The 14717-nt window shown below is 39.7% G+C and overlaps 1 protein-coding gene across 2 annotated transcripts in view; it reads right to left on the bottom strand.

The window, feature by feature from the left end:
• LOC116313116 (seizure protein 6 homolog) overlaps positions 1 to 14717 on the bottom strand; it is a 91231-nt gene that overhangs the window by 20768 nt on the left and 55746 nt on the right. For both annotated transcript variants that reach the window (XM_039618935.1, XM_031730685.2), the window contains exon 4: positions 6267 to 6459. In XM_039618935.1, the coding sequence (XP_039474869.1) occupies positions 6267 to 6459 (193 nt within the window). The remainder of the gene's footprint in view (positions 1 to 6266; positions 6460 to 14717) is intronic.

Below are 14717 nucleotides of genomic sequence, written 5' to 3'. Positions count from 1 at the left end.
GTTTCTACCATAATGAAACCGGCCTTTGCGTTGCAGTAAATCAGTGAGCCACAGGGACGAGGTACACTGCCCCTGGGTCATCCATTCCATTCATAGTTTATCACTAGCTCCAATGAACCTAGTTATTGCCATTATCATAGCAGCATTTACATCCCTATTGAGCATGCAGTGGGAGAGCCAGAGGCAAAAATTGTGGAGCCAATTCCTGAAGTATTAAATTACGTGCTGCCTCCATTCCAGTAGATGTGGTGCTGGGCCATAAAGTCTGATTGTTTCACCATTAGAAATAATAGATCCACAGTGCAGACAGCCAGGAAGATTAGCTGATGGTGCTGTAGAGCCACAGGAAACAGATGTGAAGCGTATGTCTTTAGTTATTGTTTTCTTGTAGTGGGGAGGAAAAGTCATAGTAATACTCATGTAAACCCACAGTAGTACAGTACACGCATAAGCTAGTTGCAAAAGTATCATTAGAATATTCAAATTCTCTCATTAAAATATTGTTTATTACTTGTTAAATACCACACATTTACTCTACGATTGTGGTAAAGACAATGTGGACTTGCACCTAGGGAAAACACGAACTCTGATGAACAAAAAGACATAAATATTACACTGGTTCAGTATTTTTTTTTTTTATAAAAGTGATGCCAAAATGCAGAAGCAGCATAGGTGACAAACTGAGTTCACCCAACAATAGAATAGCTTGTAGAGTTATCTTTAGAACAAATAACTTGATGTAACCATTTTCTGAATGACTTTATCAGTCACTGACTTTGTTGTGGAAGAACTGTCTTTTACAACATTGCTTCAGTACATCGAGGTTTGTGGGCGTTTTTTGCTTTGCTTGGGATCATTGTCTTGTTACGTTAATTGATTTAAGCCAAGTTTTAGATGCTAAAGAGATGACTCTAGAATATGTTGGTATACAGAGGAGTTCATAGTTGACTCAATGACTGCAAGGTGCCCAGGTTCTGTGACTGCAGAACCAGTCCAAATCAACACCCCTCCAACACCACCATGCTTGAAAGTTGGTATGAGGTGTTTGTGATGACTTGCTGTGTTTGGTTTTCACCAAACACAGCACTGTGCATTATAGCCAAACATCTCCACTTTGGTCTTGTTTGTCTGAAGGATATTATTCCAGGAATTTTGTGATTGTTCAGATGCGACTTTGCAGTCCTAAGCCATGCTACCATGGTGTTTTAGGGAAAAGAGGCTTTCTGCTGGCAAGCCTTCCAAACAAGTCAGTCCTTTGTAAATATGCTTTCATGACCTTTGACATTTAATTCCTGCTAACAGAGACCTATAGAGTCTGAGATGTAGCTGAGCAGATCCTTTAAGTAGCAAGGTGGGCCCTCTTGTTTGTCCAGTAAGTCCCACAGATGCGCAGCTGGATTGAGAACTAGGGAATTTGGCGGTCAAAACCTCAGACTCATCGTTGTGCTGAACCATATTTTCTTTTCGGCAGGGCACATTATTCTGCTGAAATTGGCCACACCCATCAAGGAGTACCTTTTCCATGATAGGGTGTACATTGGTCTGCAACAGTGGGTAGGCAGGTGGCACGTGTCAAAGTAACATCCACATGGATGACCCAAGGTTTACTAGCAGAACATTACTCAAAGCATCACACTGCCTCCACTGACTTCTTCCCATAGTGCCTCCAGGTGCCAGGGGTTCCCCAGGTATTCTCAGTATCCTCAGTATTCTGACACCTTTCTATCAGAACTAGTTTTAAGTTTTTTTTATAGCAGTTTCAACTACAATAGCTTGTCTGTTGGATCGGATCATGCTGTGTTGCATCAATGAGCCTTGGCTCTTTGACCCTATTAGTACCCAGGAGCTGGTTCACCACTGTTCCTTCTTTGGACCACTTGTGATTTCATGTAGCCCTCACAATTTAGCCCTTTTCAGACTCAAATCCTGACACGCGCCCATTTTTGCCTGTTCCTCACACATCAACCTTGGGAACAAAATGTTCACTTGCTCCCTAATATTTCCCACCCACTAACAGGTGACATGATGAAGAGATAATCAGTGTTATTCTTGTCAGTGCTCATAATGTTATGCCTGATCGGTGTATATTACAATGTTTGGATGATGTCAAAATGAAGCATTACTGACAAAAATGCGACAGTATATGGAATGAAATGTCACTTTAGTAAATATTAAAAATAGAAGAGGACAAGTAGCTCAAAACACTTCTGGATTTATATGGGATGGATTAAAAAACAGGAAATTCTTTTTACACTGTACCTTGTCACAAGCAATACATAACCATAAGGAACCTGGGCACATGCTAATTGTCTTTTTGGATTTTATTTTTGTCAGTATTACAAAAAAGCACAAGGGACGCGTGCCCTGTCTTGCCATTCTTTCCTCACTCACTCTCTCTTTTATTCTCTTTCTCTTATCTGTGCACAAGCTGTGGATTTGTACTGTCTTTATTGTATATAAAGTATGCTTTTTATTTTGCTTCCTGCCCTTTCACACCTACATGTTGGCACAAAAAACAAAAAACAAACTTGAATTTCAAATGTGGAACTCTAAATGTGTATTTGGGATCCAATAATGAGTTCCCCATTCTTCCGCCCTCTATCAACATTTACTTAAGATCAACCTTCGGAAAACATTTAAAGAAAGTAAACATTTCCCAAAAGAACGCCTGATGCGACACCTGCATGCACTCACACATTCCTTCCATTAATGAGCCTCATTCAGCTGTATGCACATTTTTCATCTGCCTGAGTACTTCAAATTGAGAATGCTGCTCTTCAACCAATAATGGACAAATGTTGTTGACTAGGGCACAATAGATGAGCTGAGGAAGCTAGTAATAGTCAGTTACCCACAGTGTATTTGGCCAAACAAATAAAATGCATTTCAATTTAGCTCTAATAAACTGTTACACTCCTGTATGTGTTGCCTGAATCCCTTCAGGTGGAGAGCTGGAATAGGATCAAAAATGGCAAAGTGAAGGCAGCAGATAATGAAATGAGGTGACAGAAAACACAACACAGATAATGAATGTAGTGTAGATTGTTATTATATATAATGGCACGATATTTGGAGAATATTATCCATTGTGTGTTACACTGACATTTAGAGTAAAATGTGCAAGAAGCGAAGATTCCATGGCAATGATTAGTCATCTTAATAGTCAGTTACTGTTTTAATATACAGATATAACATCAGTCGCTCAGTTTGTAGGCGACATGTGGGAGAGTGTGGCTGTCAATATATATCTAAGCCACATGACCTGGCTGTGCATCAAAGCATTACCTTTTATAGAAACATCAATAGTGTTGTCTCTGGTAAAGTGCCTCACTTGTACAAAGCCAGACGATAGTTCCGCGGTGATATAGCCTATTGATATTTATGTGGTTTGGTTAAAGCCTCAATCTAAATGGCCATTTACTCAATAAAGGCCATTAAAAAGCAATAACTTTGAGCTAGAGACAAGAATCTTATCAATGCTACTTAGAACAGGTGGCATATGCTGGATCGCTACCAGCGGCAGGGGTCCTCTGACCACATCTCTTGTCATTGCAGGTTTTAAGTTAAAACCAATCAATAATTGCTGTGAAACACCGCTGCCATCAGCAGCATGGATTACTCCATACAGCTAAAAAATCCTAACTCACCTTAGATGTCAAATACAATTATTATATCATCCTCTCAATGCAAAGAGGTTGTAAATAATTTCAATCAAACATTTTGGAATCAAATAAGGCTTTGGCAGTATTACATTTAATATTACAGACATTACATCAGTATTACATTTAATTCAGACAAAATTCTTTATGTATGTTATAGATATAAAATAGCCAAAAGGTGGGCTTTACTTTTACTCATCATCAGTAATCAGTAGTTTTCAGAAAGCAGGGGTTGGTTTGGGATAAAATAAGTCATAATGCTTACTTGCACTGTAGCATGCAAATTCATTTTTAAAACTTAAATTTAAACCGATTCTTCTCATTAAAAGAGCAATATCATAAATTTTTCACATTGTTATTTTGTATTAAACAGCAATGCCTGACTGAGAAATTAAATTGTTTTCAGTTTAATCCTACAGAGAATAGATGCCTGAATTTGAAAAAAAAAAAAATGTATTGGTGGGGGGGTGGGTGCTTATTTCGTTGTGTGCATTTTTTTTAATTGACCCAACTCCTTTGTTATTAATACCAAAACTGTACACTAATCAGCCCCAGCATTAACACCACTAGCTTCATATAGTGTTCCCTGTTGTGCCTCCAAAGCAGCTCTAACTCACTGCGGCATGGCAATGAAACCTACGCCGGCATCATGTAGAGTCTGGCACACAACACTGGCAGAAGCTCTTTTGCGTTCTGTGGGTTTGTGGGCCGGAATCTCCATGGATTTGGGCTTGATCCACAGCATGTCGTCGATGCTCATTCAGATTGCTCAATCACATCAGATCATATTCACTTCATCTGTCGGTTTCCATGTAATGGCTAATCTGTGCAATAGAAAAAGTCAAATAATCCCTTACTGTAAGTATTTATTCTGATTTTTCCTTTTTTAACAAAATCAGCTTTTAAGAAAAATATTTGAACAATCAAGACATAAATTCTCTTAAGATGTTATTATTAATTATATTTTCAATTCTAGATTAGATCACAAACATGTGGGTGTATTGAGAAAAAGACGCTTATAAGAACATATGTGGAGAGTGGTAAGCCCCTCTTCATTCCCACACTTTATGTTCTCTTAATATAAACAGTAAAAAACACTTTAAGTTATTTCCAAGTGTCAAACTGCTCATGTTATAGACAGATACATCAGTCTGCCATCACAAGCAGAGCTCATGCTGCAGCAAATATTAATTACCCCGAGCTGAGATGCGTCTCTTCACAGTTCTATCTGCTTCTCCACGCTTGTCCAATTACATTTCTCACAGTCCATTGTAAAGGACAAGAAGATACCCTGCTTGCAAAGCAGAAGAACACAAATTGAAATATCTTCCGTGACTCCGATATGTCTAATCTTCATGAAATCTGCTCCTGGTATTTTTCTCATTAATGTAGCTGAATTTGTTCCATCAACTTTCAAACCAAACAGGTTTTTAGACGGACAAAGCTGCACGTGTGATCATTTTTTTGACACATTGTTGCCAAAGAAGTATAATACGGAAGCCTATTATGTTAAATTGTTTTCATAGTGGGCAGGAATTTTGGGGGAAAATGCCCTGCTGATGTTAAAACTGAGCAACACAGCAAAATGTTGACCTATTTTGGTGCAATATAGGATAATCTAGAAATTGTTTGGGTTTTTTTACAGCAAATACAGCATGCATAATTTCCATGCCAAGGTGGAGGTATGCTATTCACTTAAGGATGTCCTGTATATTATACAGTACATAATGTATTGAATGTTATTTTTTGCATTTTTGCATTTGCATTGCATTACCTCAATTGAGTTTGAGGTGTTTAAACAATGCAAAATCCAAATGGGAAAGGTAAAGGTGAAAAGTGTACCTACTGATATAAAACAATACTTATATATATTTCAACTGTTTATCACCATGTGTTCCCCGCTATACATCACCCTGTATGTTCTGTGGTGACCCTTCACAGTCATCATTCGACCTGACCTCACAGTGATATTCATACATCCGACAGCGATGGGCTGATTTATCTCACATCAGCCGCACAGTTCTGATGGCCCCTTTCATTTTCTAGCTGATGAAAGTACCACGGTAATGTGGTAGAATGAATTGTCCACCAGCGACCACCGTCAGCTCAAATCGATGGGGCATGTAATTGGCGGCCACTTTGTGTGATTGCTAAGATAAACAGACATTGTTACAGACATAGAAGATCAATGTCACACACAAAATAAGCGAGGGAGAGGTTGGAAATTATAGGCCATTATATTCACCAACAACACAGTAACTATTTCTACTGACAGGATTTGCTGACACACTAGATACTACTTTATTACACTTAATGATTCTTTACAAATGTGATCCGTGAAATGGCAAATGAAAAAATTAAAATGGAAAAGGCACATACACATCATTGGCCAGCTGAAGGTCAACAGATAGTGTTTTGAAATAGAGCAATTTTAAATGCAATTAGTCAACCATTTTGCAGCCTCTCACCAGCTCTCCACCATCTTTGCTTGAGGATAAGCATTACCTGATAGAAAGCTGCTGCTTAACAATAAGCTGTTTGTCATGTTTAATGTAACATGTTTGAATGATGTAGCAACAAAGCTAGTACTGTATAGCTTCTGCTCACCTTGGTAATGGAGTAGGAGATATGCTGAATTGCGGCGTTTCTCACTACGGAAACTGATAGAGATCTGGTTGCTCCAGCTGCGTAGCACTAAGCCAGTCATCAAAACCGACTCATTGGCAAGGATGAAGGGTTCTTGACCTCCTGTATCCTCCACGGTCACCTGCTCTCCTTCCAACACGCTCACATTTAGCACCTAAAAAAAACCACCCATGCAGTAAAATTAAACAAAAGCCCTCATTGCTGCAATTCATTACTGTGCGTCACATATAATGTAGTCATCATGTAACACAGGAAAACTAAACAAAAAAAGTTTTTTCCAACAAAACTCCAAAGGGTCTTTTTAGACCAACACATTATCAAATGTTACATTGCATACATATTATTTTCAGTACTAGTTTGAGCATATGTATTCACCCTTAATATTCCCCTTCAGAAAACATGTTTGCTTTCATTTCTTTGATAACCTGCAGCTGGGATGAAAACATATTTTTGACTAATAGTAGAATCTATCTGAGTCATACCACTAATGGTTTGTTGCACAATTCCTCTTCTTTTTATGTTTTCTCTCTGCCTGCAGAATAGTCTGTTAGCAACGCCTTATGTCTTGGATTCAGAATCTGCAGCCAAATTTGGCAAAGGAATCAGGACTACTGTATGTAGTAAAACGGTCTGTGTAATGACATCTTTCGGAGCATCATTTATTTAACTAGAAAAATTTGCATTTCCTGCGAAAATGCTGTGTGGATGCCTTAACGCTGAAGCTGTCTGCTGAAAAGATGAAAAAGATGAAAAGTTGCAAAAAGTTGTATGGTGGTGAAAAAAAAAAACATTGCCATGGGCAGGATTCAAACCTGGCCCTCCTGGACTCAAGGCAGCTACTCATCTCACTCAGCCAATCTCATTCTCACAACAAAGAGGTGGACAGACTGACAATTCTGCTGAAATGAGCAGAAGCTGCTGAGAATTGTGCTGATAAGAGGTGAAAAAGCTGAAAATTTTGCAGAAAAGAGGTGAATCAGCAGAATTTCTGCAGAAAAGAGGTAAAGATGCAGAAAGTTGCGCTGAAAAGAGGTGAATGAGCAGAATTTCTGCTGAAAAGAGGCAGAACAACCTGGTTCTGCTCAAATTCACCAATCAGAGGTACTGCCTCTATCTGCTTCATCAGGCTGTGTACTTGTATGTATTTCTGCCATGCAGCGCTAACAAGAATCTGAGGTCCATATTAGAAAAGCTGCTAAAATCATAAAACTTTGCAGAATTGTAATAAATTATCAATATAAATTACAGGTCTGTGATAGTGTATAAATTTGTAGTGAAAAAAAAAACATGTGGACCAAGGTGGGATTGAATCCACGACCTTTGAGCTGCAGAGCCGTGTCATTACTGATTGCGCCACCTGGGAAGGGGGCGGGCGGCTCAAAAACACAGACATGACCAGTCAAAAAATAGATCGCGGTGAGAGGCGAAAAACGCCGTTTTTTGGAGTTACAAAACGTCGTGTAACTCAAAAACTAGGAGGGCTAGCAGCATAATTCTTTTACTGGGTGAATCAGCGGACTTTGGTGTATTTTGACTGCGATTTTCATAGCTCTTTGTACCTCCGTCGCGGAGATATGACGAGAGAAGAAACGGCTTCATTTCCAGAGTTTGAAGACTGAGAGGAGGACAGTTTGTGTCATTTTATTTTTGCACCAACAAGGTGATTCCCAAATGATATGGCATTGGTGACCAGTGTATCCTTAAAAATTCGGAGGAAACTGTAAAGTGGAGGATAAAAGGAGTGTCAGGCTGAAAAACTATTGAGAGCGCATTAACTGTATCTGAAAGTCACATCTTTAAGAAACAAGAAACAATTAAGCAAAGATCTGACACTAGTTCTTCTACTGTTCAACCGTCTACTGTCAAAGCATCATTAGAAATAGTCTTACTGGAAGGGTGGCTGTCAAGAAACTATGAAAAACTATGAGAAAAGACTAAGTTCTGCCAAGAACACAAGAAGAAGAACAACACAAGAGATGTTCACAAGATTAAGCTTGGTAGAATTTTGTAAACTGTTACTGTAACTCTAAATTTTTGCCTTATATACTGTATTTCATGTATGTTTGCATATGTTTAAATAAATGTCTTCTAAAATATCTTCCCATTTTCTGAGCCATGCATAAAACTCAAGAGGTCTGCACAGTATGTGAAACTGAATGCTGTCACAGGTAGTGGGCTTAGGTTTCAGGTATGTCACGAGGCAAAAAAAGGTTGCCCTAGGCTGATGTCCCTGAGGTAATATGTGTTGCAGGATTGTTAGTGCAGCAGTTTGGAAAAGCTGAGACAGTGGGCAGGATGAGTACTAGTCACACTATGGTAGCAAAATGAATTTGGTCACGTAGACAAACTGTCACTCAGTCGAGGAGGTGCTGACAATGACTGCAGAGAGGCTGATGGACGCTGCGAGCCTGAGCTTAGAGGTGACTTCTTCCGGAATGATCCATGAGATCAGCCACTTTGATTTATTTGATTTTTTTAATCAATACCAGATTTAAACACAATCTCTGAAGGTTTTCTGGGATACAAGGTGCACAACAAGCAGTCAGTCATCAGGTCAAAGATGCCAAGATGCTTTTTTTTGTAGTTGCATAGTTGCATGAGCCTTAAATAGGAGCGTCACAGTGAGTAATAAAAGAATGACACGTGACTTTAGAATCAGATTCTCAATTCCTCAAGGGTAATGAGAATGACAAGGCTGTAGGCACAGTTCTTTCTTTCTTGAATTGTGCTGTTTCTCACTACGGAGTGTTTTTGGAAATCAGATTATTTAGGTTATTTGACTGTTTTATAACCTAATAATTCTCCCTACAGGCTCACAGGAGAGCACAGAAATTCTCCTTGAGTTTAACAGTCACACTGATATATTCAAAGAATGAGACTGAATTTTAGTCAATGTGGAATTGCAATTTAGTCTGTCAAATTTAGCAAATGAAAGCCTTAGAAAACAGATGTGAATGATGTCATCTTAACTGTATTGTGTTATTATGTACATTTAATTGTACAGTTACAGTTACTGAGGAAACTGTAATTAATTTGTAGTTACTGGCCAGAGGGGCCGATGGTGCGATATGGCAGCCTCGCTTCTGTCAGTCTGCCCCAGGGCAGCTGTGGCTACAACTGTAGCTTGCTTCCACCAGTGTGTGAATGTGAGAGTGAATGAATAGTGGTATTGTCAAGCGCTTTGGGTGCCTTGAAAAGCGCTATATGAATCCAATCCATCATTATTATTATTATTATTATTATTACTAATCAATTAGTGGCGATTCCCAGATGCACCGTTGTTCCAGGTAAAAGCACATGCAAAATGTAAAGTTCATTCTGTGAGATAAGAAGTTTTTCTGTGCTATAAATACAATAATTTCCTTCTGAAATGGGAAAAAAACCCTCTAGTATATACTGTACAGTGTAAAACATTACATAATCCCACTGGTTTACTTTAGTGCATCATATCCTCTCTATTTCTTTTGTCACCAATGTGCTTTGTCCTGGCTTTCAGACGTTTGATGTTGACGCCTTAAAAAAAGATTAACACTTGCTGTGACACCTTTATTGCAACTCACAATAAAAGTGTCTTAACAGAGGAGACATCCATATAGTGGCTTTCATAGCACAATGAAACAAAGACTTTCGTAGCATACCTGCTCTCACTATCACGAGCTTGTGGGTGGACCTGCTAGAAAAGCTCTGATTACAACACACCTAAAAAACACATTTAGCCGTTGGAAAGAGGTCCAGATGTGTGGAAGGGTGCTACATTGAAGGGGCAGCTGTTCAAATTTATAAATGTTGCTTTGTGCAATTTATGGGGATTGGTGGAGAACATTAAATATTAACATTTTTTATTTTTGTCATTTTTAATATTCCCTTAAGAGCTTTTTGTGCCCTTGTTTAAAAACAGCATTTTAATTCACTGAAACACAGAAGATAATTTGACTGTGCATTGGATTCTTAATTATTTGATGTCCACCTTGGATATGGTATCGGCGGTAGTCTTTGATACTGCAACAACTTATCATATTCAGTGAGCAGAACAAGATTGTGGATCTGTGACTACTTGGTTTACATATATCAGGGAGGCTTATGAAGGATAGGTGAGCAGATAGTGGACAGAGAACATTTGGACTGATAGATAGCTCAGCCCCAGAGGGCCCTATCATCTGTCATCCACCCTGGGACCTGTCAGTGCACCCAGCAACAGCTGTCCTGCCTCAATTATGAATCATTGACCATGTCAGGAGACATCAGACTACCTTATCTTCTCTAGTGCTACAGCCAAATGCCCACGGGGACTCACTGTCTCACTCACACACACATACACTTACATGTGTGTGTGTGGAAGAGCACACACACATGCGTGTTCCTCTGGACTGTAATGAGAGCAGTATTATGGTAAGTCCTAGCTGGAATCTCTGCCTCAGCAGACACATTTGTGTGGCCAGGGATTTGGCTGACCAAGCACACTTCTGCACCAACCACATCATTATCACAGGATGCCATCTATACAGTATGCTGTTCCATTTTCAGAATTATGTTGAGAGAGGAAAGAATATCTTTTTTTTTTCTTTTTTTCTGTCTTTTTTTTCATGAAATAAGCTCGGGACAATAAAAGAAATGCAACACCGGCCTCGGATAAGGTGCACTTTCTCTAGTAGCATTATCTTTCTCCCAACCCTTGGTCCAATATTTTTCCACAGACGAATCAAAATGAGAGGACTAGAGGAGAGAAGGTCACCCCTCTCCTCTACCCTGTGTCTTTTCAATCAAACCACTGTAATAAACACACCATCCTGCAAGGCTACAGTACAATTGTCAGGCCTAGAATTGCACTTGGAATACTAACTATGAAAGAAAATGTCCATTATAATGTTCAAAAAGACGACGATATTTGTAGGACTGAACACCTTGATCTTGATGTGTTACCCGTGGCCCTGTAGAACAAGGAGCTTTCTTTGAACTGTACTACTGTGTGCGTCAACAGTGTGTAGGGGTGAAGATCCATGTTATCACATTCGAACAGAAAACAGCCTAACACAGAGTTCAGGGAGTGATTGCATCATACTGTACAGTTAATCTAATACTAAACATAAACTAAATAATCCATATTATAAAGCCAGGAGTTACTTCAAACTTTGATATTTATGTTTAAAAATGTAAAGTACAAATGCAGTTTGGACAAAACCCAAATGTTTCTCCTGGTGTCCTAAAATAGACACTATATCAAACCAATCTGACTTTATACACGTGAGATATGGGCATTATTCACTAATTTATTCATTTATCTGCAAAATGAGTTAACTGTCCACAGAGGCTTGCTCTCGCTGATATTTTATTGTTGAAAACATCTGGTGGCAAAAAGTAATGAACATTTACACTGACTCACAGGAGCTATTGCTTATGCAGAAATGAGCTGTATGTAATCAAAATGATACCGCTATACATGGAAATTAAATGACCCTGCCGCTGGGGGCAATAAATCAACAGCCACTGGACTCACCAGCTGCAGTATCATAATTACTATGATAAAATCCCCCGGCTTATAAACTGGAACATACCAGAAATGTGTCTACCTTGCTTGTGCCCGCCCCACCACAACCACCATCACAGCCACTGCCATTTGAATAATTTTTGGCACATCCAGTTGGCAGTTTTCGTGCATCTCTGGATAGATTTGTGCAAGCAAAAAAAAAAGAAAAAGGAGTTGTAGTGTTCATTATATAAAAACGTTATCTTAATTGAACATTCACCTCTACATAAAACAGTCAAGGCCATTTCCTGTTTGCCCTGCTGTCTAAAACAATGGATTCTTACCAATAAGCAAATGCTGAATGTTAATGAGAATGTGCAGGTGCCAGAAGCTGCATACAATAACTTGCTCATTGTCCCTTGTGTTTAATTTGAGCTGGCTCTTGAGTTTACCAAATGCAACCACCTTAGTGATAAGTTAAATAGTGCATGTTGGGTTTTTGTTTTTCGTTTTTTGTTCTATTTGCTTACAGTTACTCAGACATTAGAAGCCATTTCATTAGATGAGATTCTTTCTTTTTGATAAATCAGCTTCATTTTCTCTCAGGCCTTGACACCTCATTTTATTTGCTACACTGCATTTTTTGCATAGATTTAAATTCATGCATTACTGATTACTCTTCATATTTTCAAGCATGCATCTCTACCCTCCCACTCTCATCATGGCACTAAAAGAGTTGTGGGGGGGGGGGGGACTTCACCTTCTGCCAGACAGACTTCTTCTTCTTCCTTTATGACAGCTAGCTGGGTGGAGGAGCAATTAGTGTCACCTGAAAGCATTCCTCTCAGGATTGCAAGGCGCCATGAAAACTCATCTCGCCAAAGCCCTGAAAAGCTCATCAAGATCAAACTGGCCTTCTTTATGACCTGACTTACTCACCCACAGCACAGGCTGATGAAGGTTTCCTTTTGCCTCATCTCAAGTTGATTAAAGGCAGCAAGCTTCTGCTGGCTTCCATTCCTCAGTCAGACTCGTTTCCCTGTGACACATCTGCTGTGTCCTTTGTCGCTTGTGCTGTCTGGGACCCGATCCAAAGAATGGCCTAAACATTACCTTGTTAAAAGACCGCGTGATTACATTCATCAAAGAATTTTAAGAGTGGAACTTTTGTTTTTACAAAAGTGCTGTGACTCGCTTTTGTTGAAAATCTTTCCATCTTTGTTGTGGCACTTCCATCTGAAACGAGCACCAGCGGTCACTGAACGCCAACAAAACAAATTTAATTCCCTCCCTCATCAGCCACCCTCAGCCAGGGTCAATGCCTTGTGCAGTTTGCTTCTTTTGTAAGAAATGCTAGAATTAAAATCAGAGTGCAAGGATCAATACAGCAATTCAACCAGCACTGAGAGGGGCCTGTGTGTCAAGTATTTGTGCCGCTTATTAACATGACTATTGATTGGAGTCAGAGGAGCATGGTCACAGAAGCAGCATCAAATACCAATCATTAACCCTCTAGTCAGGTTTAGCTATAAACTCTTGGCATGCTCTGTAACATCTTAATCCTTAAAGGGGCATTTCATTGATGGTCATCCTTGGCGGCCCTGCCTTCAGTGTCATTCATTAGCGTATACAGCCCTGAGCTAATTAGGTTGTTATTTTTTGTTTTCTTGAGTGTTTTTTTTTTTTTAATTGTTGTTGTTGTTGTTTTTTTCAAGTTTGGTTTTACTTTAGAAGTGTCTAAAACGATATTTACTCCTCTCAGGATGGAAAATAAAAACTTGGAAGTTTTACATTTCTCCACTGAGACTGAAAGCCTTTGATATTTAAGGTTTAATTAAGGAAACAAACAAAGGGCAAGTTTTCTTTTCTTTTACTATAAGATGTGTTTTTTTAAAGCAGACCATTTTTGCTTGGTTAGAGCTGCTGCGATCATGGAAACCTGCAGTAGCAGGCCCACTTTCTATTTACTAACTGTATCACGTTTGCAATACCTATTTTGCACCATACTTTTAAATGATTTTTTTGAATATCATATCTGACTCGTTTTAACCAGCATAATCAGCAAAAATGAAGGTAAAGAACATCAAGTCAGAACAGAATTGATTGTGTTCATAATTATTATTATAGAATTTCTAGGTGTAGCCAAGCGAGCGAAGGCTTGCACTTGAGTGGTCTCAGAATCTCATCTCTGCTTTTTACAGATGATGTGGTTCTGTTGGCTTCTTCAGGTGACAGCCTCCAGCTTGTAATGGAGCGGTTTGCAGCAGAGTGTGAAGTGGCAGGATTGAGAATTGGTACCTCCAAATCTGTTTCCAGTCCTCAGCTGAAAAAGGGTGGAGTGCCCACTCTAGTTAAAGGACAAGTTCCTGCCCCAAGTGGAGGAGTTGAAGTATCTCGGGTTCTTGTACATGAGTTAGGTAGAAAGGAGTGGGAGGTCAATGGACAGATTCAGTTGCATTGATGCAGGCGCTGTACCAGTACGTTGTGGTGAAGAGAGAGCTAAAAAGGGTAAAAGCAAAGCTCTCAATTTACCGGATGATCTAAGTCCCTACCCTCACCCATGGTCATGAGCTTTGGGTAGTGACCAAAAGAACAAGATCGTGGATACAAGTGGCGGAAATAAGCTTTCTCCGAAGGGTGGCTGGTGTCCCTTACAGATAGGTTCAGGAGTTTGGCCATCCTTTAGGAGCTCAGAGGAGAGCTGCTGTTCCTCCACATCAAAAGGAGCCAGCTGTGGTTTGGGCATCTGACAAGGATGGGTCCTGGGACCCTCCTGTGTGAGGTGTTCCAGGTATTTCTGACCCGGAGGAGACAGACCCAGGACACATTGGAGAGATTATATCTCTTGGCTGGCCTGAGAACACCTGGGTGTTCCCCTGGACAAGCTGGAGGAGGTGGCCAGGGAGAGGGAGGTCTGGGCCTCTGCTTAGGCTGCTGTCCCCATGATC

The sequence above is a fragment of the Oreochromis aureus genome, linkage group 10 (assembly GCF_013358895.1).
Source record: "Oreochromis aureus strain Israel breed Guangdong linkage group 10, ZZ_aureus, whole genome shotgun sequence".
Lineage (NCBI taxonomy): Eukaryota > Metazoa > Chordata > Actinopteri > Cichliformes > Cichlidae > Oreochromis > Oreochromis aureus.
This window is presented reverse-complemented; position numbering and strand designations above follow the sequence as displayed.